Source organism: Cupressus sempervirens, chromosome 7 (assembly GCF_028749045.1).
Source record: "Cupressus sempervirens isolate cs-2001-9-10 chromosome 7, ASM2874904v1, whole genome shotgun sequence".
Lineage (NCBI taxonomy): Eukaryota > Viridiplantae > Streptophyta > Pinopsida > Cupressales > Cupressaceae > Cupressus > Cupressus sempervirens.
Window position 1 is genome coordinate 712,343,796 of NC_143124.1, and position 25,307 is coordinate 712,369,102.

The following is a 25,307-nucleotide window of genomic DNA, read 5'->3' on the forward strand; positions in this document are numbered from 1 at the left end:
GGGCTAAAGCTTCTAATACTGAAATTTATATTTAAAATAGATGTCCTCACTCAATGTTGGAAAATACAACTCCTAAAGAAGTATTTACAGGCATTAGACTAGACTTAAGACACCCAAGATTATTTGGGTGTCCTATTTATATTCATATTCCTAAAGAAAACAGAACAAAATTAGAACCATCTGGAAAGAAGGGTATACTCGTCGGATACAGTGAATCAACCAAAGGTTATAGGATCTATGTCCTTGGTCAAAGAATCATTGAAGTTAGTAGAGATGTAAAATTTTAAAAAGACATTGCCTTTAATCTTTCAAATAACATTGATGAATCATACGCAGAACCTACCACTAAACTAGATGAGGATCATTTAGCAAAGAATGAGAGGGAGAATGATGCAAAACATATTTACACCTATTATTCCAAATTCAAAAAATATTGAAAATCCTAACAACAAAAAGAGACCACTTTGGGCTAGAAAAATGATAGAAGAAAATCATATAGAACTAGATGAAGTGGTCAAAGAAAGCAAGAAAACAAGAAATCAATCATGCTACGTAGCAATACTCTCTAAAATCATCAAAAGAGAGCCTTCAAATGTCGAAGAAGCCTTATCAAGCAAATCTTGGAAAGAAGCAATAATTGAAGATTATCAATCAATACTAAAAAATGATGTGTGGGATGTTGTACCCAGACCAAAGAATAAATCAGTGGTTTATTCTAAATGGCTATACAAAATCAAGCATGCATCTAACGACAGCATTGAAAAATACAAAGCCAAACTTGTAGCCCGCAGATTCTCACAGAAGGAAGGAATTGATAATGAAGAAACCTACGCTCTCGTTGCCCAGTACACATATGTCAGAACCATCATAGCAATTGTAGTCTCCAAAGGATGGAAGATGCATCAAATGGATGTCAAAACAACATTCCTAAATAGTGAAATTGAAGAGGTATATATTGAGCAATTAGAAGGATTCATCACTCATAACAAAAACTCTCATGTGTGCAAATTAAAGAAAGCACTATATGGCCTTAAACAAGCACCCATGGCATGGTCTGAAAGAATAGACAACTATCGCACAAAATTAGGGTATTCCAAGAATGAAATTGATCCTAACATATACTTTCAAATAAATGGAGATGATATGATTATTCTTATATTATATGTTGATGACTTTCTTATAACAGGTGAAGAACATCTCATAGCAAAATGCAAACAGGAACCAACAACAGAATATGATATGAAAGACCTAGGACTTCTTCATTACTTCCTAGGTCTAGAAGTCTGGCAAAAGGATGACTACATTTTCTTAAATCAAGGAAAATACAATGTTGATATTTTGACTAATTTTAGAATGATGGATTGTAAACCAGTTACTACTCCTATGGAAGCTAACTTACATAAACTAAAGAATGACAGATTTGAATCTGAACCTACTGATCCTACTTACTACAAGAAGATCATCAGATCACTAATGTACTTGGTTAATACTTGTCCTGATATCTGTTATGCAACTAATACATTAAGTCAATTCATGTGTGAACCAAAGAAGATACAGCTTATGGTAGCTAAGCACATCTTACGATACCTAAGAGGTTCAGTTGGTATGGGACTCAAATATGATCAAGTTGAAATCAATCTTCATGGATATTCAGACTCTAATTGGGTCGGCAGCTCTACTGAACGTCAGAGTACTGCAGGATGTTGTTTTAGTCTTGCATCTACAATGATTTCCTGGTTTAGCAAGAAACAATCTTCAGTTACCTTAAGCTCCATTGAAGCAGAATATATAGCCTCGTCCATGGGAGCCAAAGAGGTTGTATGGTTGCGGAAGTTGCTAGTTGGGTTGTTCAAGAAACTTTTGAAGTCAACTATCATTCACTGCAATAATCAAAGTTGTATCTAGCTTTCAGCAAATCCAACTTTCCATAGTCGATCTAAGCATATTGAGATACCTTATTGTTATATTAGGGATATGGTAGATCGAGGTGCTATCAAACTAGAGTACATAAGTACAAATGAGAAAACAACAGATGTTCTTACCAAACCTCCTACCAAGGTTATATTGGAATACTTCAGAGGAAAACTTGGTATGATCAAATTGTACATTTGAATATTGAATTTGAGTTTCAATTTTATATATGAGTTTATGCTTCTATATAGTTGCATCAAATATGTAATAAAAGATGACGATCTTGTATTGACATATATATTCAGAAAGTAATCGTTGTAAGGTGACAATCTTACAAATGATAGGCTTGTTATCATGATAGTTTATGTTATTGTTCCGAATATGCTAAAGGACTTTAATAACGAAAGTATTATGATCACTCTAGTTGTTGATCCAAAATGCCAGATATCATAATACATGTTATGATGGTGTTCATAACATTGTGGTTATAGTTATTTGACAAGTCACTATTTCAAAGTGTTAAAGTCAGATAATCTGTTGATTATATGAATATCATTAATATTGATAACTTGTTAGAATTATGAGATCTGATTGATATTTCATTTCTCCCTTGCTAAGAGGGAGTGTTAAATATATAGCAGCAGGAGAAGTGTTTTATTATGTAATTCTCTCTATATCTATGGTTGAATCTGACTTTATTGTTTTGTGCCCCTTTTGTTATTGGGGACCCGATTAGTTATCAGGAATTTATTAAACATGAAATTAGAAGTGCATGGCCTGTAGAGCCATGACTCTACGTGGCCATTGGCTACATAGAGTCATGTCCCTACAAGACATGCACCTCATCTCTCCCTTATATAATTCAGATTGCTGGTGTAATCTAATCACCAATCAAAATGGCACTACATTAGTCTTCCTCCAGCAATATTGAAGTAATAAGTTACAAGAAGTTATACATTCCATATATTTCAGTTTGCGAACTGTAGATATTGCTAATCTCCTATCACATATATTAGTGATTCAAATCAAATACAATAACATAATTTAGTTTGTCTATTAGAGGTCCTAAAAACATTCACATCTACAACTCGATTAGACCTCCCACTTATATGCTTTAAAAAAAAGGTATAGCTCTACAAAAACTCCACCCATTTCAAATGCATTTGATTCAATTTACCTTGACTATTCAAGTACTATAATACCTGATGACTAGTATATGAAAAAATTCTTTCGGCAACAAATAATATCTCTGTTTCTTCAATTCTTGAACTATTGAATATAAATCCTAATCATAAACGAAATACTTTCTTTTTGCATCATTTAACTTCTCATCAAAACATGCAGTGGGCTTAACTTCTTCGCTCAAAGCAACTCCAGTGGCATTATCACTGACATCACAATCCACATGAAACACCTTATTGAAATCAAAAAGGGCTAAAACAAGTTTATCACCTCCTACAACATGACAAAACTTTTTGTTCCTCCTACAATCCATTTGAATTCTTTTTTGTCCCCTCTAATTGTCTCAGTCAATAATGCAAAAATACTATTGAAGCTTCCAATGGACTTCCTTTAAGAACTAGTTATATCATGAAAAGGCCTCACCTCGATAGTTGTCCTTGGGGTAGGCCATTCCAGAATGACTTTCACATTCTTTGGGTTCAATTAGCAAAGTTATTGTAATGTCATTACAATACATATTGCTTATAAAACATTTGCAGTGGACCTATTATTAACATTTGAATGTGTAACTTTGTATTCTATGGCTTGTCTTCAAAACCTTTATGAGGTAATAAGATTAGTTATGAGTTTTTGAGAGCAATTATTACTTGAGTGATGTGAGGGGGATTTAGGCGAGATCCTCATGCCTTCTCTTTTTTCCTTTTTATTGTTTATGGATTGTTTTACATTTTGGAGTACCTCTTGAAGGCAAACATTGGTTGAATGCAAAGGTCGTTTAATGACTCGACTCTAGACATCGCTATGAATGTTAGGACCTGCCTCTCTATTTCTCCAATATCGATTGGAGCTTTTTGTAGCATCAGTCTTTGAGATTTGTGTAAGGTTATAGCCCATGCTATAGTGAGGGGTATTTGCCTTCGACAACTTAGTGATATTAGAGGTATCCACACAACCTTGGGGCCAATTTGGTTCCATAGTGACCCACTGTAATTTTCAATCCTTTCTAAAACATCTAGTGGTTTGAAGCCAAGGCTATAAATAATGTTAGTCACTTCATCAAGAGCTCCATTTACAAGTCCCGCTTGTGCCCATATATTTGTGGTTAACATGATGCACTATCCTTTGCAAAGTAATACTTGCTTTTCAAGTTGTTCATCACTAACTGCAATTTTTGTTGTGTATCAGTGTTTGTCGCTATAGTTGTCACAATTGGACAGTTTAACATTTTCAACATTATTTTATTATGCAACTTGACTAAATCATTGGTAGCAAAAAGGTGCATTGAGTTGTCAAATTCTTCCATTTCACTCAATGTAACATATTTGTTTGTGCAAGTCACCAAGAGTTGTCAATCTTCTTGATGTGGATTTGCATTTCGTATATTCTGCAATACTTGACAAAATTGTGCTTGTACATTCACCATGTTGTCAAAAAATTGTTTGCAAGGTGACAACTATTTGAGGATTGCTCCCACAATGTCCTCACATGTGATTGTGATTTGTATCATGAGTAGTAATTGTGTAAGGTCACTTACCAAGATTATGGCGACACCATCAAAACCTAGGTGTTGACTATGTGGAAATGCCTAGCATAGCCTACTATCTATTTTTAAGAACTTTGGCCTTACAAATCTCATTTCATCAATAAGAATGTATCTGATGTCCTTCATATCCTCTTGAAATATTGCCTATGCTTGTCCTTGCAGTGGATGCAATTCATTATTAGGAATCTTGAGCATTGAATGGATGGTCATTTCATGTATGTTGATTACAACGATTCTTGTTGGAGCCAGTGTGAGGAGTTGGTTTTTTTTTTGCTGTAGTGACTTAGTGTTGAATGCATTTTTTATGCATGCAATTATGTAGGATTTTCTTGCCTCAATTATTCCCTGAATCATCACGTAAAGTGGGCTGGTAGAGAGGCATTTGCTATGGCCTGAAATTACTCTTGAGTGTTGCCTCTTGCTTTGCTAACAATGTATAGTTTGGAATGTAGATGTTGGATACCATGGTCTCATCATGCCAACATGTTTCACTTGCATTTATGAACCTCATTGCAATTTCTTGCAAGTGTTAGGGTATCATGCTCTGAACCCATCTATAGCTGGTATCAAACTCACGCTTACCAAGCATGTCAAGCTCATCTAGGTTGATATTTATTGAGGGTCCCATCTGGGAAAACAGTCCGTTCATCTCTTTTGTATCTCCCATGGTTGCGTCATTGTCACTCTCTTCTTCTCCTTCATCTGACCCAACTTCTTCTTGGGTGATGTGATTGACACCCAAGGCATTGTATTTGGCTGCATTCATTTGTTTGCAATTATTGAAAAACCTCAGTAGTCTCTTCGTAGTTTCCAACAAGTTGTACAGACAATATCTCAGTAGTTTCAAGCAAGCATGGATCATCTAGTGGAGACCTACTTGTTGTATTGTTTCTGTTTGCTGCATCGTGAGGATTACATGCAACAACATAAATGTTGAAAAACCTTCTTGCTCTTTTGAGCTCTGCCTCATTTTTCCAATCAGGTCTATCCATATCTGATGCATTCCGGAACAAGATGCATTCCGGAGCCAAATAATTCCGTGGACATGTGTAGTCCCTCTATGCTGCCACTCATATCTATACCATTAGTCTTTTTCTTTGAGAATTTTTTCAGTAACTTCTTCATGAAAGATTATGAATCGCTAATGCAAGTATAATGCTGTGGTATAGGGTTTGTTGATTACATTTTCCAAAAAAATTGTTGTATTGTCGGCCATTTTGTCAAAAAAATAGAGCAACTTATCAGAAGTCTGCAGTAATATTGGGTCTTGCTTCAAGCTCAAAACATCTATTGTGAAGTTGCTCTTTCCTGGCATGTTGTCCTTGGCAGCGAAATTGTGCCTTTCTATTAACAAATTCATGAAGTTGCTTTCAGATTGGGGAGGCCAGTGAGCACTGTTTCTCATCGTTGGTGAAGAAACCAATCGGTTGTTGAGGGGAAGCGTTTTCATCTTCTTCCTCCCAGCTTCCAAGAGCACATTGTTAACAGGGGGTCGCTAATCTTTTATTGGGTTCCATAGCAGGTAAGACATTTTTCATATAGAGATATGATGTTTCAGAAAGTTTCTCATGTGGCGGATATATACAAGTATAATATTTTCCTTTAAAATTTTGAGAGGAATTATTATTCAACATGCCTTGGTTTTTTGTTGAGATAGTTTCAGATTTTCAGTGATCTAAAAGCTCATTTTTTACTTCACAACATGATCTAATTATTTTTCTATTTGAAGTATCAATGGGGGTGTATGTGGGTTTGGGACGAATTTTTTCCCGTAGGATTATATATAGATTTTAAAAATATGTTTTCAAGTTTTATATTTTTTGTCTATAGTGTAACAATGAATTTGTATAGTGATGATGAATGTATTACCAACCAAAACAAAGATTCTCAACGCAAGAGCAAATTGTCACAATTAACCTCTGTGCATGCCGTAATAGAGTGGACTAGGCTTTTATAAGGGTTATAGTTTTTTTTAGGTCTCTTAATAATATAACATCAATATTTTTGTAACCCAATTTATGGTGCATTTAGTCAAATGTTTCCATGTCTTATGAATGCTTCCACATTTTGGATACTCACCTTTCCCCTACAGTTTGTTGGATGTTAATATCATGTCTCAAAGTTCCCATTTTGGCACAGGCAGGAAGGATGCTTATAGAGGTTGTCAATTATGGCATCACAACTGCCAATTGCATTTTCTTGAAAGCTTCATTTACTCTTTAGCAAATCCCTTTTGTGTATCATGTCACATGTAAGCATTGCATTCCAAAACATCTCTTTGAAACATTTTGTCAAACAGATGACATACCTTGTGCATGTTTCCACATTTTGCACATATGTCTACAAAACATTTCCAACTACAGTATCAGAATAAGCAACCCCCCTCCATCATAGGATGTATGTCCATACCGTGTTACTAACCTCCCATTTTGGAAAAGATGGGAAGCATGCTGCCAAAGGTTGTCCAATTTGATTTAACACATGCTGATTGCAGCAAGTCAATTTTCCAAATATCCTGCAATCATAACATTCCTTGAGACCACAGTTCTTCGAGGCATTTTATCAACCATTTCACTGGCCTTGTTTGTCCTTTGACAATTTGAATAAATGTCTAGTGAGGCAAGTCAATTTTCTAGATATAGCATAGCATTTGTTGAAACCACAGTTATTTGAGGCACTTTGTCACAGAGTTCACTGGCCTTGTCTGTGCTTCAACATTTTGAATAATTGCCTAATAAGGCAGTTACAATTTATGACATCATTCAAACTTGGCACTCACAAAGCACCAAATCATCCCCATCACAGCTAAACAGTGTTTCCATCCACTATGGATTGTGGACTTAATTTTGCTAACTTGGCGAAGAATATAATTGCTTTAGTTTATATATTTCAAACAGTTCATATGCATGTTGTATGCTTCGACATTTAGAATGGATATCAACCAGGGCACTTGCAACCTCAACATGTGACAAAATTCTGCTTTCAGTAATGCCTCCATGGGTGTCTGCACCCTGTTCTAAAGAAACCATTTCAGCACAGGCTTGAAGGATGCTACATAAGTTATGGAGATTTCCTTTGAGCCTACCATTTGCATTTTCTTAAGAGTCTTAACCTGGAAGATCTCAGAAATGATTAAATAGGGGCATATGCATATCACCCAATAGGCCTGGTGCAGCTGGAAGTTGCCAACCCTCTGTCCCAAAATTAGCAAACATACAAGCTCTATGACCTGTTGTAGCTCCTTTACAAAAGTTGATGAACTCCTATACAGAAATTGTAGAAACATCATACTGTATGAAATGTACAGAAACTATAGAAATGTCATATTTCTATATGAAAAATGTCTTACCTGCTGTGTAACCCAACCAAAGACTAGCAACCCCGTCAGATTGTGAATAATCGCCCCAAGAATAGGATCAGCAGCAGTTTCACACTACAAAAATATAGCAGAAGGATTACCAGCCATGAATATTTTCAGTGTTTCTTGGGGAAGATTTACCAGAATTTACTGTTTTGTTGTAAATGCCAACTTTTTTTCTGCTGGGTTCGCATGCTGTTGGATCTGCTGATCTGTGTGTACAATCATTTTGTAATTCCTGTCTGTGCAATTACTACAGTTATTTAATATGCCCCCCTTTACCTTTCCCGAAAAAAAAATTTGTTTCAACCACCAATCTTTTCTTGACAGGTTTTTCCTTTTCCCCGGCATGAGGAATTGAATACCGTCGGGAGGCTAATGAGTCCCAAGGCTCAGAATGGACCCCACAAGACTCTGCTACCAGTCTGTATATCCCTTGTTAGTGTCTTGAACATCTTGTTGGCTTACAGAAACCCAGTAATAAGCCAACCTCCTGAAGACTGTTCCTGTCGCCTAAAAAGGGGATATTACAAATCCCTAAATTCAAGCTGCACTAAAACAACATCCTTCTAGATTCAATATCCTATCTTTACATGCTTCTATCTCTAGCACAACTATCTCTACTCTTAAGTTGGCACTATATTTTTAATAATTCAAATCAACACAGTTGCAGTCCCAACAACTACCATGTTTAAAAGATGCTTGAAAACAAAGATAAGAAATATCACAACAAATTTAAGAGATAATGACAGTTTTTCTTTCCTTTCTGCCTTCCCTGCAAGATTCAATATTGAAATCTGGATACGGAAATAAAAATTGAAAAAAGGTAAAAATTTAAGAACCCTGAAAACTGGTATCAGGAAGGTATTTAATCAATGTCACAGTACCTGATATATACAGTACGTTAGGAGACATAAAATTGCAGCAATGCAAGCAACCAAAACCGCTATCCGTTTGGTAGAAGAAGAGTTAAAGATTTGTGGGATTTGTACAATGAGAAAAGGTATAACTGATGCCACCATAATTCGAGAGGCTGTACTAGTTGATTTGTCTGTAGAAATACCTGACTCTGAAAAAGAGAAAGTTCAAAACCTGGATTAATAATATATGTGAGATACAATAAAAGTTCCATTATATTTTAGGCCAGTGCTTCTTAACTTTTCAATGGAAACAAAATTTTCATCAGAAGTGGATCAATTTATGCAGCTAAAGACTGGAACACAAGGAATTAACAATCTTCAGATAGACAGGAAGTCTTGAAAATTAGAGAGATAAAACAAATCCTCAATAGTTAAGTGATCATAAAATGACCCTTGATGTTAATACAAATAGAAGGACCAATGATATAGACAGTTGTTAAAACAGTAAAACCAAATATGGTCTGAGGAATTTAAACCATCTCATCTTCTCAGGGGATTTTTCTTTCAAATAAACAAACAACCATTGAACTACTGCATGCACAGTGACAAAAGAGTGGTATCATCAAAAGTTCCAAAGAGGCAATCTTCTCTTACCAGCAGTACCTTTGAGATGTCGGTCTTTTTAAAATTACCATGTAAGATTGTAAATTAATTCATGGAGTGGATCCAAAGAGGCAAAGATTGGAGAATAAGTAACGTACCATCAGGATTAACCAATAATTTGTTGTCTTTCAGTTGAGAGTTTACTTCATCAGAACCCACAAAATTTTATGGGAACATGAATATTATTATGGCATGTTCCAAAGAAATAATTTTATCTTACCAGCATTGTCCTTGACATATTGGCCTTTTCTACAAAGTTTTATTTAGAATGACATTGGAACATTGTACATTGATTCCTAGAGTGGATCCAAAGAACCAAAGATTGAAGATTAAGTAATGTAATGGTCCTCTGCAGCATTACCAACTGCAAGATCAATCACAGTAAAAAGAAGTTGTTACCTGACAGTTTGTGCTGGCTGTCCCGTGCATAGTTCCATACCATGCTTAGGATACAAGATTTGCTAAGTACAAATAGATTTCATTGAAGTACCACATAAAATCAATGGTTGTTATAAGTCTAAGTTGTCTTTCTTATAAAATAGTGAGTATGAAGCCTGTTAGAAATAATGAAAGAACAGTTGTCTATCTAGCTTCATGAGATAAGGAAGATTAAGTATTTGATTTAAGGCTGTAAGGTTGATTTTGATGAGTTTCCTTCATAACTAGATCTGCAAGAAATGACTGAAATTGTATGACAGTGTCAGAAAGAGGATTGGTTCATGCCTGATAAGGAAAATATGAAATGTTCTGGGAAGTGACTTGAGTCTGGAAGGCAGCAATGGTTATGGAAAAGTCTATGTTGCTTCGGTTTATTTCTCTGAAGCAACTAGTTAAAGCCTTAAACCAACAAGTAGATGTAAGTGATGAGCTCAGGAAATCAATACCTAAAGCAAAACAGGGGAAAAACAGTATTATGGACAACATACATGCTGTGAGCTTTTTATAATATTTTATGACTAATTTTACAAAAGGGAAAAGAAATGGGAAAAACTTTTAAAACATTTAGACATGATAAAATTAGGAAACATAATGCCAATATTACCCAAAATGCCATCGCAAATGTATTTACAACATGCATTTATATGAAGATGAATTGCTATTTTGAGGATCAATCTGCAATTTGGAGAATTGATTTTCTGAGCTGGGCCAATAACAAACATTCATATATCTTCAACCTTCTTCCTACAAGATTGTGAATTGTAATGCTGGCATCCAAAATATGTATAAATAAATTATAATATCAGCATCCTTTAACAGGCTCATTTTGTGTGACTATTATCCCTCATATATTATCTTCTCTTTCCTTGGCAGCACTTAACCAAACATTAAGAAGTGAATTCAATGGATAATTGATTTTCTTCTGTTGTGAATACTGATAGCATTAACATACACAAAAGGAACATTAGTGATCTAAACAGATGCTTCAATGTGCTTTTAAAGTTTCGCCTCTCAAACTATCATGGGGAGCAGAAAGTAATGGACAATTCAAACTATCATGGGGAGCAGTAAGTAATGGACAATTCAAACTATCAACCACCTAAGATGTAAAGAGTTGTGTTGTCAAACACACACCACATTGCAAATGGGGACACCAACTTTTTATCTTTGGTTGTTTGTGGTTTGTTGCTTCTAGGTGTAATTTGGCAACATTTCCAAGTCTTGAAAAAGTGGGGCAAGTCAGTTTGAGGTGTGACTCAGTCTTGATCACAGATCAGGGTCTTTTAATGGCAAGAATAATTCACACTTGGTGAAATTTTGATCCAAATTCAAGGTAGAGATTGTGGGCATATATCTGAATCAGATTGAGTATTGATGAGAACCAAGGAAAGCAAGGAAGAAATATGATTGTTACTTGTTGAATTTCCAACACTAAGGCATATTTTGAACATCAACTTTCAGTGTGTAAGCACAAGCCATGGTGACATTTACAGAGATTTTTCATTTTTTCTGTGAGTGGTGTAGCAAAAATATGGTGTTCTTCAAATTCATTCAACTCAATGGTTATCATATGTGATGGTTAATTGAATAGTGCAACCATACCAAATTGAATGGTTTTGTAACCATAGGTATGCCTATGCATACATCTTCTATATAAAAGATCAGAATTTATCATTCTACTACATAATGGGAATTTCTTATTGTTGCACTTTGGATATAGATCAACAAATGATCTTTGAATGTGTTTTTCATGCTTCAAGTATAAGTGTATTGCATGCATCTATTTAATAGTTTATCACAAGAGTGTAACCAAAATCTATTTATTTAAGTATGTTCATCCAGATATTGGAAAATGGATATATAACAAATGATGTTCTAGTCAACTGGATGACAAGATCCACTCCTTATGGTTAGCACAAAATATAAGTTGATAAATGAGATATGTAATCTACATGTATTAAATTTGAACATCTTGTTTCGTGATTAATTGTTCTTTCTGAGACAAAGTGAACAAATACAAACTCCATAAATTAAAAACCCAAAGAGAACAACTTGATAGAAGAAATATAATGGATATTACCAGATTATAAGTCCCATGAAATTAATGGTAAATAAAATAGGACGTTAAAGATCGTACAACAATAGGCAAGAGCGTACAACACAGCGGTAAATTGTGAGCCTCTTATTTGGGAGGTCTTGGTTTGAATCTACTCGAGCTTAATAAATATTAATAATAATTAATCACAACACATAATAATAATGAATCTTGGCTTCGACCTCTTACCAACAACAAAAAAAAAAAGACCGTACAACAATGACACTTGTAAATTAATAAAAATGATAAGCAACATACTTGAAACAATCAACCATATACAAGGATTTATGAAACAATCAACTTCCTTCAAAGTATTGTCAACAAAGTTCTTGCTGAAGCATTTGCAAAATCTTAGTATTATAAAAATGTAAAGTTTAACTAGTTAAACATTGCTACAGATTATGTTAAGACTTCATGAATAGCACAAGACAATAATATCCAGAGGGGCTAATATTAAATTCATCTTCAACCTTAAGTTTTAACATAACCATACCAAAAAGGCTGCATCTTCTTGTATCTTGGGAATCAATTGCAACAGAATTGTCGGAGAAATCGCATTTTCCAACAACTAGACAGGAGCCCCACAAAACTGTCAGTAACATCACAGTGGATCCCGCAAGTAATCCCATTCCAATCAAAACTTGTGATTGAGCAGTTTCTGTACTTCCAGATAGACCAGATACTGTAGAATCAAGCACAAGTCTAAGCATCAAACTTCCATTTCCAAATATGAAGATAATTTTACCCAAAGAAATTGAAAAAACAAATAGCTATGAGTAGGAACAGTAATCCTCTCATTTCAAAAATAACAAACATTTAATCAACAAAAAAATCTCATCATCAATCTTAAAAAGAATATTTGAAGGATAAACCCAAAAATATACAGATGCATAAATATAATTCAAACAGAAACCAGCAAGCTAATTTGAATAGTTCCATAGAGGTTTACATTGCCATCCTTAAATAATGGCATCATTGTGCTTTCTTTTTCTATCAACCTAAAACTTTAATTCAGTTAGAATTGTCACTATGACATAAACCTTTTGTGACTCATTGCTAAATCCTTTAGTCCCATCATCATGAATAGTGTCAGTCATTTTTAGTAATTGGCATTCCAAGACCACCAGAAAGGGCTTTTGAACACATTGGGTAAGGTGAAAATCAAATCTTCGATGAAATGACCAAGGCAACAACGGTAAAGGCATATATGTGATAAATCCAAACCAACATACCATGTCAATGCATTAGGTAGCTAAGGTTGGTTAATAAGAAGGAAAACAAGTATCATTGGTACCATTAGAGTGTTCTTGGGCAAAGGAATAACACTTTTAAGAGATGGGTTTTTTAAAATCTAGTGTTAGGGAGCATGCCTTTCGAAGGGGTATGCAAGATAAGCATAAGACAACACAAAATATGTACATTTTTTGTGTCTTGACCCACGGAAAAAGGTATAAGTATTGTCTAGGAGTTCTCTCCAAGTCACTTTTGAGTTAAGTTACCAGTCCTAGTACTGGTTTGATTTTGGGTTCAAGGTTTTGGTTCACACGTTTGGTCAAAAAACATTTGAGGCTTAGGTTCCTTTTGGGTTTGTCAATACAACAAACATATAAAAATCAGAAATATACACATTTGCGGCAGCAATTTAGGTCAAAACTGACCACCATATTAATAGTCGAATAAAATAGAAAAATACACCACCATATTAATAATCCAAAATTCATCAAACTCAAATGTCATGATGTATATTGAACTTTAAAAATATTTATGTCGAAGTGTAGAAATAAGGCTATCAGCCAATATGATTGAATAATTTCAGCATCCTAGAATTCTAGGGGAAGACTATAGAATCTGACACAAGATGCAATCCTTGCTAAACTGTCTACATCAGGATTGATGCAGGGGCAAGAATCCAGCCTGATAATATATAGTTGTAAATTTCCACTGAGCCATGGTTCTTTATTAAAAATTATATCCTAAAGTACTTTAAAAGGTGATCTGATGGAAATCCCTTATCCCAAAATCTAATTTTAGGATTATGGTAAATCCTCAACATCCAATCAACTCCTATTAATTTGTAGTTTACAAACACTAAAGAAGAATATGAATGGCTCTATCTGGAATCTTGATAGGGGTATGTATTGTTGGGATTGCCTTCGACCCCTAGATAATGATATTTATCCGCAGAAGCTTTCAACCTATACTTCCAACACACAAAGCCTCCATATTAGCCAAAGCACCTTGCTCTTAAGTCTTTCAATGTCTTTATTTTCATGTAGAAGAAATCCACTCTCATGACAATGATGACCTTTATAATTAGTTGCAATCCTATCATTTTTACTTAGTACATGATTGAAAGCCCTCAAATTTCCACTCGATTCACCCACATGAATGGAATCCTATTTGGACCCATACTATATGGCACTTAGAACCCAAGTAGGTTCAAACAAAACTAGGACCCAAAGTCTTTGAATACAACCAATGGCATAGCACTTAAGTTAAAGTCAAGACAAAATTCCACTCCTAATAATAAGTTGTCCAATGTCAACTTAAAAGTAACTCGAGTGAAAAAAGGCACATTAATTTTTCACTAAGTGATCAATGTTGACTTCAAACAATGACAAAAATTATTCATTTGGTGCATAAACATATGGCTTTCCAAAGATTGTACACTACATTGAATTTTAAAACATGAAAATCTGTCCACCTACTGTATTGGCATGCACCTTGCCAAAGAGGGAGCAAAAGTGAGTCTCAAAAACATGGAAAATATGTGTTATCTAGACAATTGGCATGTGCTTTATCAAAGAGAGAAAAATTGAAGTCCCAAATATAAAAAGGTGCCATTAAAACCAAATTCATAAAGATCTTATAACTATCATTTCAAATTGTAAAATCCAAATAGATTCTACCTTTGTAAATGTTAATCTCATTAATTACAATATATCTATTATCCTATGCAGTACCCTTAATGATGCTAAAAGCCCAAGATTCTTTAGCATAGTCTAGTAAGATTGATTCTATGCAATTCGTTGTAATCTCCACTAAAGAACAAAAATGTGGTCTCCTAGATAATGCATCAGCCACTATGTTCCTCTTCCCTTTAACATATACAATGTCAAATTTGTAGACTTGGAGTTTTCTTACACAATTATGTTGTCTATATTCAAGCTTGTTGATTCAAGAAGTATTTAAGGTTGTTGTGATGGATTTTGACTATGAAATTACCTCCCATGAGACATGTTTTGAACTTGGCTAAAAAATGCATAATGGCCAGCAGCTCCTTATCATATATAGTATAAATTCTCTTAGCACACCACAACATTCTAATCTCAAATGTGATAGAATGCTTATCGTACATCAAACAACACGTTCCACTCTCCGAAAGAATTACACAAACTCGAAATATCCTTAGAAAAATGGAAACAGCCAAAACTTGGCATAAACTCGTTGGCTTCTTAAATGATCAGAGCATTATTGTCTTGCATTAGACCAAACAAAGGCCCTATGTTTGGTCAAATCGGCAAGTGCAACAACCACCTATGAACATCCCTTCACCACCCTCATATAGAACCGACACAAATTAAAAAAAACCTTAAGTTACGAAAGATTAGCTAGCACAAGCCAAGTAACAATTGCTCTAACTTTCTCTACAACCATACATAAACCCTTGGAGCTGATTTCGGTGACCAAGATAAAGAAGTTCTCTCAACCCAAATTTACACTTGGATTCCTTGGCAACAAGCACCCTCTCTTAAGGATACTGAGCACTTCTTCTAAGTGCCTCATATTCTCTTCGCATGTCTTGCTAAGTTTTGCTATCCTAAAGGGTTCACAATGATGAAAGAGTGCCATGTGTGGGTTTGCACATCAACCACTTACACAGCATTACGATACTCAAGGAAATAGGTCTAATCTAAACTTAGTGATAGAAAAAATAGAGAGCAGAAAATATGGGTGATACAGAAATAGAGGGAGAACATCCAGTGAATATGTTGGATATTGTTATTAAAGGACAGCAAGCTACAAATCAGTGTGAACAGAAAACAAACCAGCATCTTAGGCAATTGATTGAGATGGTGACTCTCAATTATAGTCAATAATAGAAATAGCAATAACAATGGTGCAAATGATAGGGATAATAGACACTATGAAGGTAATAATGGTCAAGTGGACACCTTCGTAAACAACATAAATACAAATCAGCATATGACAACAATAATGATGACACCAACACAAAATAAATTGCCAAGGGACACTCTATCCTCTCTTGAACAAAGACCCCTCGTATACTAAGATTGCAAAGATTATAGAGGTGACCCAAAGTTTCTTATTGCGAACATGCAACTGTATGATGGATGTGAGCTTGTTTGGCTTGATGTATTCCAATAATCCAAGGGGGGCTTAAATGATTCTTCAAGAAGACTTAAGACAATTTTAACCTCGAGAAACATTCAAATGAATTTGCAATGGAAAGTACTCTAACTGTTTCAATAGAAAATGTTGAAAGTAAAGGGGTTAAGAATGAGAGATTCTACTCTAACCCTAAAACTTGAAAGACAATAGCTTTCCCAATGCAATCTTCCAAGCTTTGCTTTGCCAAATCAACTACACAAAGGAGGTACAATCTTCAAAGGTTGTGCTAATACTTTTCATACCATCAATGAACATCAACAAAAGAACAATGCACAATCAATGATCAAAATTAAGTATACTCATTAAAGCTCAAACCAGCAAACAATTTCACCATAAAAAATAATATCAATCATATTCATCTAATGATTTGAAAACAAATCTAAACTACTTGAGGAGTGAGAAGCTATGCAAACTCACAAACTAACACAAGTAATCACCAATTCAATGAGCTAGTTTTTTATTATTCTAGTGGTCTATAGAAACAATTTCCCAAAGTTCACACTTTTAACAAATGTGAGGAGCTAGCCCTCTTTATAGGCCTTATAATTACAAATGGTCAAGACCAAAATGAAATCAAGAGCAAAGATTTCGTGCTAATGAACCTAATTATGGTTCATGTCTTTACATGCCTTTCTTGCATATGGTATTATGAGGTTAACTAATACAAAGTTTCTTGATAAGACATGTTTCAAGACAATTATTAGACTTGCATGTGGCTTTCTTATCCATCTTTTAGGTGGCATTAGAGATTTTGTTAGTGATGTCAATAGCTTCTATGTCATAAAGGAGTGGGACCACATGGAACAATGAGAGGACAAGTCACCCAGCCACAAGAGAGTGGATAAACTTGACCTTTAATGAGACAAGATGCCCGCTAAGCATTTAATGACCCCTCAACCAGAATAGCCTATTCTTTATACCCTTCTTTAAATGTGAAGAATTTGGACACTACTTTTTCTACCTTGTCTACATAGACACTTGGCACAATCTTGTGTGTCTATTCGATTACAGCTATGTCCTCTTCACACTTGTTCAGTATCTTCTCCCATTTTGCCATTAATTCCTAAACTTTGTGCATAATGTTTCAAAATATGTAAATATTCTCCAAGTGATCTCCTTAGAAGGACTTCGTGCCAAATAATTCCTCCAGTATGATCTTCAAGCTATTTGTTGTCATCTCTTCTTTAGTATATCTCCTTAATTAGCAATGCTTAGACTGCATTAAGGATTCATTCCTAGACGTTCTTGATCACTTTCCTCAATTGAGTTGATTCTTCACTTATTTTATTAAATAACTCCTTCCTTGTGACCACTGCACATAATCATGAGGAAAAGTCATATGCCTCATTTTTTCTTATCATTCCACCATCCGTCAATGCCTTCTTGGGAATCTCCATCAAAGCCTCCAAGTGTAGAATAGTCCCATTCTAGTAGATAAGAATATCTTTCCATAACTGATCTAAACACTATATTCTACCAAGGATAGGGAAAGTTCTTCAATATATGCAAGCCAAATCCTCAACGGACTTACATGCAACATTATAAACATTCTTCACCCACCCTTTGGCACCTTGGGTGATTCTCCTCAATTCTTCACATCCATAAACTAACTCCTTTGAAAGAGTTGTACGGGGAACAAACGTTTGATCTTCCTACCTAACTAGATGTGTTAGGCATTGTAGATACACAATTTTTTTTCTCACTTTTCAATCTTCAATACTTTTCTTCCATTTTTTGTCGATTCTTTTAATGCCTAGGTGGAATCATCAAACTCTTCCATCACTTATGTGTTAGTTGCATGTCCCAAGTCATTTGTTGTCACATATTCTTCTAGAGTAATTTTATACTTTGCCTTGTCAATCCTTGGCACTACTACATCTAACACTCTAGATCTTGACTTAACCCTAGTAATGTTGGAGAATTTATTTGCTTTAATCTTCTCCATTGGCTTGTTTATTCTACTTAAATATTCCTTTGACTCCAATGATGGATCAATTTTCTCTATAGGACCTTTCCTCATTCTTTCCTTCAACTACTCCGGAGTGCTTGATTGATCTTTCTTCATTCTTTCCTTCAACCATTTTGGAGTGCCTAATTGTTGGTCATGGACTTGTAACTATTCCTACTCCTACATTATTTCCTCATGGACTTCATTAAGAATGGGAACTTTTGGATCTCCCAGATCTTCCACTAACATTGTGTCGAGGCATTCACGGATATGGAGATTCACTTCTCAAGGAGCCTTTTGCTCTTTGTTCCTTTGCAGAGAAAATTGTATGGATGCATTGATAGTTTGTGTTCTTAAAGTTATTTGATCATCTTTTTCTAACCTTCTTCTTGAGATGGATCTAATCTTTTTATTTGTAAAGAGATCAACTTCTTGCAAACTTGAGGAATTTCTAGTGGATAATTTTGTTATCTCTAACCTTTATCTTTCTCGTGGAGGTCTTTCACTTGGGACATCTTGTCTTTTCTTTTCTTACACATCTTTGGAAATGCTCTTGCCTGTCCATGTTCTAGTTTTCCTTGCAGATCCAGTTTTAACTTCTAATGACTCCATAGCATTACCATCATGTGACTCGTTATCTCCCATCATATCATAAGTCGGGTGCATAATCTTTGCCTTCAATTTGATGATGCGATGTTCAAGCCAGCATTTTATCGTTACCCTATTATATGGATCAAAATCCAACCTTTTTTATAATATGAGACACAATAAAACTATAATACTTTTGCTAACCTTATTGTTGCTGACAGTGATGGGAACATTTCATTAGAACTTCCCATGATGATTGGGAGTCAAAGTCCACTTTTCCTCTTCTTCTAGATTTTATTATAAGCTTTTAATTGTTGTGTCACTTCTAACAACACCACCTCATCAGCTGGATATCTTAAGATCTTGTAGGGATGGGAAGAAAACCCTTGAAGACAGATGTTGGCGAATCTTCAAAATTGAATGAACCATGAGCCATACTTTTCTATCAACTCCGTTGCTTCTTGTGACAGCCACATGCAAATGCATCCCTAAAGAGATTTGACGATATGCATGGTGAAGGTGTCGCTAGTACTCAAGAAATTTGGAATATTATATAGGCGTAGTTGGGATAACACTCATACAATTCAAGAAGTCCTCAACCACATCTTGGGGGTCCCCTATTGCTTAATCCTTCATATCTGGTGATTCTTGCTAGCATGTATACAATATAAAAACTCGTATAAAAAGATCTAGCGTGTTTCGATTTCCTCAACTGCTCATCCAAGTTGTCACTAATCAATCTTGCCCAATCAACAATATTTATTCCATCTACCACCTCTTCAATGAAATAGAACATTCATGGCTTGAGGATGAATGACTGTATGTGTAACTCGATTTGGCTCAACAACATCACCAAGTCACTATATTTTTGTTTGAAGTCCATGCCGACAAGGTACTTGGGCATCTTGGAATGGTGAGGCTTGGGCTTTTGTATCCACTTGCAACTAATAACTTTTGCACATCCATCAACTCCATTGTCTTGTATGCCATGGAATGATACGTGTGGATCTCAAATTCTTCACCAAAGTGAGATTTGCCAACAACATACTATCAAGAGCCAAAATTGATCTTTGCTCACAATGATAGTACTTTGTACATTCAACAATTAAATCTAGACACTAAATAGCAAGAGCGAAACTAATTGTCTCGGTAAACTTCTTAGCTAGGAATGATGGAGAGTATCCCTAATGGCAAAACATTCTTCTTATAAATTCATCCAAATTAAGGGGTCTCAAGTTGGTGTCACCAACTTCCTTCCACTTTGACACGATTCAAGATTCTAGAAGATATCCTTTGAGCTCATTCTTGATCTATGCCTATCTTTACACGCTTGTCGCCTTTGATCTTGGCATCTAGCTTCTTGCAAAATAAGTATACCCAACATAAGACTTGCATCCAAAAATTTTAAATCTAGGAAACAATTCAGTACTTTGATTCCAAACTTGGAAAGATCTTGAACCTTGGAAAATGAAAACCTCCTAAATTTTAAACTCTCTTGAAATTAGTTTGCTTCTTGAACTAAAGTTCTCTTGCCTTGTGTCTCTCAACCTGTGATGTGAGAAATGAAATTCTAAACTCCCTTATATAGAGAATTTGCACACTGACTACTAAGTTGGCACTGGGGTAAATTTAGCAACTTCATCTAATGCTTTCCAAAATACTCTTCCAGTTTCAATTTTGGAGGAAAATCTTACTTGTCATACCAATGACAACCAAATGTTGCTAAACCAAATCATCCACCCTTTGATTTCCATGTGCCATGCCCCTTTAACTTGTCACATTCCATCAAAATATCATCTTTAACATCAAATTCCATGCCTTATATTATTTCTCCATCTTGGGTGCATATGAGACATGAGGAGGGATTTTTTGCTTGAAGAGAAATTTCGTTGTCAAGGTGAATTTGCACCCGATAGTGCATTTTAGCTATCAAGAAGGAATTTTGGAGTAAGGGCGCAAATCCTTGCATTGGAGAATTAGCGCCCAGGACTGCACTTCAAAACTTAAAGGCAAATTTAGATTAAATTCCTTACTAAGGGTAAATTTACACCCATGAGCACATTTGGGCGAGAGGAAGAATTTTACTAACTCAAATTTTGGCCTTTCATGGTCTTACACTTTGCCATTTTTTGGACACCTTGTCATCTTGAGAATATTTGAGAAATGAAGGAATTTTGAATTTAAACGAATTTCCTTACACTAGGGGAATTCGCACCCATGAGTGTATCTAGAGCTTAGATAAGGAAATTTTGGATTTTGCAAAAATCCTTTGTCATGGTGCATTTCCTCTCTTGGGCACTCTTTTGGGTTGGAGGTTTTCCTCTTGAAAGAGAAATCCTTTGTCTTTGTTAATTTCTTCTCTTGGGTGCATCTGGCAAGCAGTAGAGGATTTTTCCCATACTTGGCCATTTTCCTTGAATAACATTTCACTTCCACTATCTTTTTCTAGATATTCTTTGGTTCCTTTGCAATTAATGCTCACATGTTGCCATATAAAGAACTTACTAAAAATAGAAACTATTAAAACAATAAGTTTGTCTGAACTCAAAATTAGGCCAAACAAGGACATAGCTAAAAAGAGGAAGTTCTTCTAAACTCAAAATTAGGCCAAACGAAGGCATGATGAAACTTACTAAAAATAGGCATAGTAAAAATAGAAATTTAAAAAAAGAACTTATTGCTTTGGGTGCATGAGGAGAAACCCCACTTTAACACTCAAAAGAGTTGTTGCCCTTGGGTGGAAAGTCATAAAAAACACTCAAAATTTCATTGGTAGACATTTTGAAACACTTAATTCCATTACCCCTCAATTAGAAAAGTTCTCTCAGAGTCTAAAAGATAGAAACACTAAAGTAGATGGCACTCGATTCAAAACTTAGGACAAATCATTGCCTATCCAAACACTTGGAACTTTGTGAAACTATAACAAAACTACCAAGGACCCCAGGCAAATGACCAAGTGGGCAAACATGTAGAGGTTCATATTTGCAATGGGATGATCTGTGAAAAGGTCACAAGACCCCTAATGTAGTGCCTTCCGTGTTTGCATTCTGTACCATGGCCTATTTTGTTTCAGAGACACTTTATGATATTGTTGTTTATGTGCATTTCAGATGCTTTGATGATTTGACAATATTTTAATTGCCAATATCATAGCCGATAGATGTTAGATGCTACACTATTCAATTTGATCATATCTACATGATGGCGCTAGCGATGTGGCTTGATGCTTTATGATGATCGTTGGTTGTTTTGTATTCGGATATATACTTTGTCATGGTTATATGATGGATTTTATCGGATTATAGTTGATATGGTTGTGCTACGGAAATTTATATCATTCTTGCAATAAGCTTTTACCATGGTGCAAATGAGTGATTAAATAGATTATTTTAATGAAATTAATTATATGATTGTTCACGCAATTTCACACACTGTTGCTTCAGTTATATTACTATCGTGCATCTACACTTGATCAAGTTGTTTACTGTGCAGGACTTATATCTCGGGCATTGACACGTGGAGTTAGTGATTTAATTGTTCATATTGAGCAAATGTCATCCCTATATGGGCAACCTGTTTGTGCTAATTAAAATAATAAACCCTTCAGTCAATTGGTAAAAATCCAAAATCATTATGCATTTGTAATTAGACCCGTGAGCCTATCTGTGCATTTAGGAATTTGCAATAGTCGCGGAATTTGTCAAGTTATTGTGATTTAATTGTTTAAGGGAATTTTATATTTGATTTAAATTTAAATTCTTTTACCAGCTAATTTGTTGTAGTTAAATCCCAAGCAATTGGTTTGCCAGAATTATTTGGGTTAAGGAAGCTAATTAGATAATTTTATTATAAATAATCTAATTTATATCACTTTGTTAAAGTGCAAATATTGGCTAAAAGCGAGATTATTCTTCTCACTTTAGAATTTGAGGATTTTGGAGTGAATTCTCCAAAACCCCTTGTGAGCTTTTCGATCTTTTGTTCGTTGGGTGAGTTGTGCTCATGGGTCACCATGAGAATAGGCTCATTGGATTTGTAGTAGGAAACTCCCCCTTTGTCGAGCGTATCATCAACTTTGGCACCCGCTTTATTTACTAGTGTCTATTTCCATTTTTACCCTTCTGGCTGTGAGGTAGTGCTTTTCTGTTTTAATATTTTTGGCCCGTTTAAGCATTTGCTTTTTATTGCTTTGGGTTCGGAGGTTGAGAACTAGTGTTCCCCTCCATTTTCATGCCCATTTGGGCCAATTGGGCATGTGTGAGCATTTGAGGATTTTTGACTTAGAAATTTATAAGTTTTGTAGTGTTATGCTGGTCATTTTTGCATACGAATTTGAAACTGATTTTTATTTGAGTTTGGGGCATGTGACCACCATTTAGATAATGGGTTTTAATTTTGTTGATTTTTGACAACCTTCATTTTTTAGCACTTTTTGCATTGCCTCGTTTTGCGTGCTGCCCAGTTTTCTTGAGTTATTCTTTGCACCAATTTTAGTTGTGGATTTGAAATGTATGCTAGGTTTCCAATCCGGTCATGTTTTAAATTTGTCTTCATTGAGATTCATGTCAAACCTATACTCCTAATATTATGATCGGTTGAGTGTGTTGTTACACTTGGAGATTCTTGTCTTTTCTCATCCAACCCTTGTTAAGTTTGATTTAGTGTGGATGGTGGTGCCCACACATGAGCATGTGCACGTGTATGATGGGATCTTGTGAGGCCCAAACTCTCGGATTTAGGTCGATTCTAAGATTGTTCATTTGGGGTTGGGTTGTGAAAATGCATTGCCTACAGGCACTCATCGTGTGATGAGCATGGATATGTAGGGTAGACATGTAAGTGGCTTCTCTTGGTACCCTGGACTACGGCCAGCAAGATAATGTGAAGAGGTTCTAATAAGTATAAAGTAGATTTACTAATGGGTAATAAAACATAATTATAAGATAAGAGCACACCTGAATGTTCTCCATAGCGTTGGTGCAAGGGTATGTGGTGTTTGTACATTTTGCAGTCTTTTACGGAAGCTATTGCGAGGGCACAATGTGATGGTTTCCTAAGGGATTCATTCCGCACCAGATTTAGCTTGAGCTTTCCGATGCCAAGCAACCTACACTCTACTAAAGTCCCTATATAGCTATCCCATAGAGTGTCTGATCAGGACCTGTTGTACTGCATAGTCTCATGATCTTGGTTCTAGTCCCTTGTTCTGCTTAGTGTGGGTGTTAGCCTTGGATGATTGTTCTTTGTGTTTGTGGTTGGATCACTATCTCCATCAGCACAGCGGGAGTGGGCCTATGGGTTCCGCATGGTTGGGAGGCATAGCTACACATACCACTATTGGGGACCGACATACAGAGTTGGCCTTCTTCTAGTTAGTTCCGAAGCTTGATGCTTCACTTGGATTCTCTGTGGATTCCAGAGTATATTCCTTAGTGATCTATGTTCTTTTGATATCATGTTTAGGGATAGTATCTTTCGATCCTTTACTCCATTTCACTGCGATGTTTCTTATGCACTTTTCGTTTATTAATGATGTGATTAGATGGATGTATGTTATTGCCATGTGCATTTTAGCTTTAATTTAGTCCTTGGATTTACTTTATGCTCTCAAGTGATCACTACTCGATTTACGTATATCCGGTACTCCCCGATGTAGAGGTTTCATGTTTTCACACTTTACTTGCCTTTTTTGGGTGTTGTCAGATTTCTGTCAACTGGGAAGAGCAAACTCTTGTGCAACAAAGTAAAGTCTCAAGCAAGTATGCATTTACTCGCATGGCATAGAAAAGTCTCGTGCGAGTCTAGATAGGCAACTCGCCTAGATCGTGGAGAAAGCTAGATCGTGGAGAAAGCTCATGCTAGGAACTTCTTGACTCGCACGAGCTTGACCATGTTTTGTTGCATGACAAACAAAGGGCATTTACGCTTGTCGTCTGGAAGTTTGATTAGTAATTTTGGACACCCTTTTGGGTCCTAAACCTTCTTGGATCAAAATAGATCGGTTCAAGAGTGTATTTTGGGAATTTATCTTTGTAGCTTCGCAATGGTAAACGAAAATAAAATTGTATGACTAATCATCTGGGAACTTGTCTTTTGGGCTTTAAAATGTACTCTATGTTAAATGTTATCTCACATCTTGAAATGAAACTTGTATGCTTAATTCACGTAGTGGTAAATGAATGCGTTGGTAAGTAGTGACGTTTGGAGATCTTTGGCAATTAGTTGTGTTAGTCTTCTATTGCAATCTTGTGTGGATGTTGCATGTTGCATCTTTTCCCCTTAATATACATGTGTGTGTGTGTTGC

General features: G+C 35.5%; 1 protein-coding gene across 4 annotated transcripts in view; it reads right to left on the reverse strand.

The window, feature by feature from the left end:
- The window catches only part of LOC149549213 (sodium/calcium exchanger NCL1-like), a 97,944-nt gene that overhangs the window by 44,334 nt on the left and 28,303 nt on the right, over nt 1–25,307 (reverse strand). For all 4 annotated transcript variants that reach the window (XM_089792632.1, XM_089792630.1, XM_089792631.1 and 1 more), the window contains 2 exons: nt 12,544–12,732; nt 8,882–9,063 (listed from right to left, as the gene is read on the reverse strand). In XM_089792632.1, coding sequence (XP_089648758.1) covers nt 8,882–9,063; nt 12,544–12,732 — 371 coding nt within the window. The remainder of the gene's footprint in view (nt 1–8,881; nt 9,064–12,543; nt 12,733–25,307) is intronic.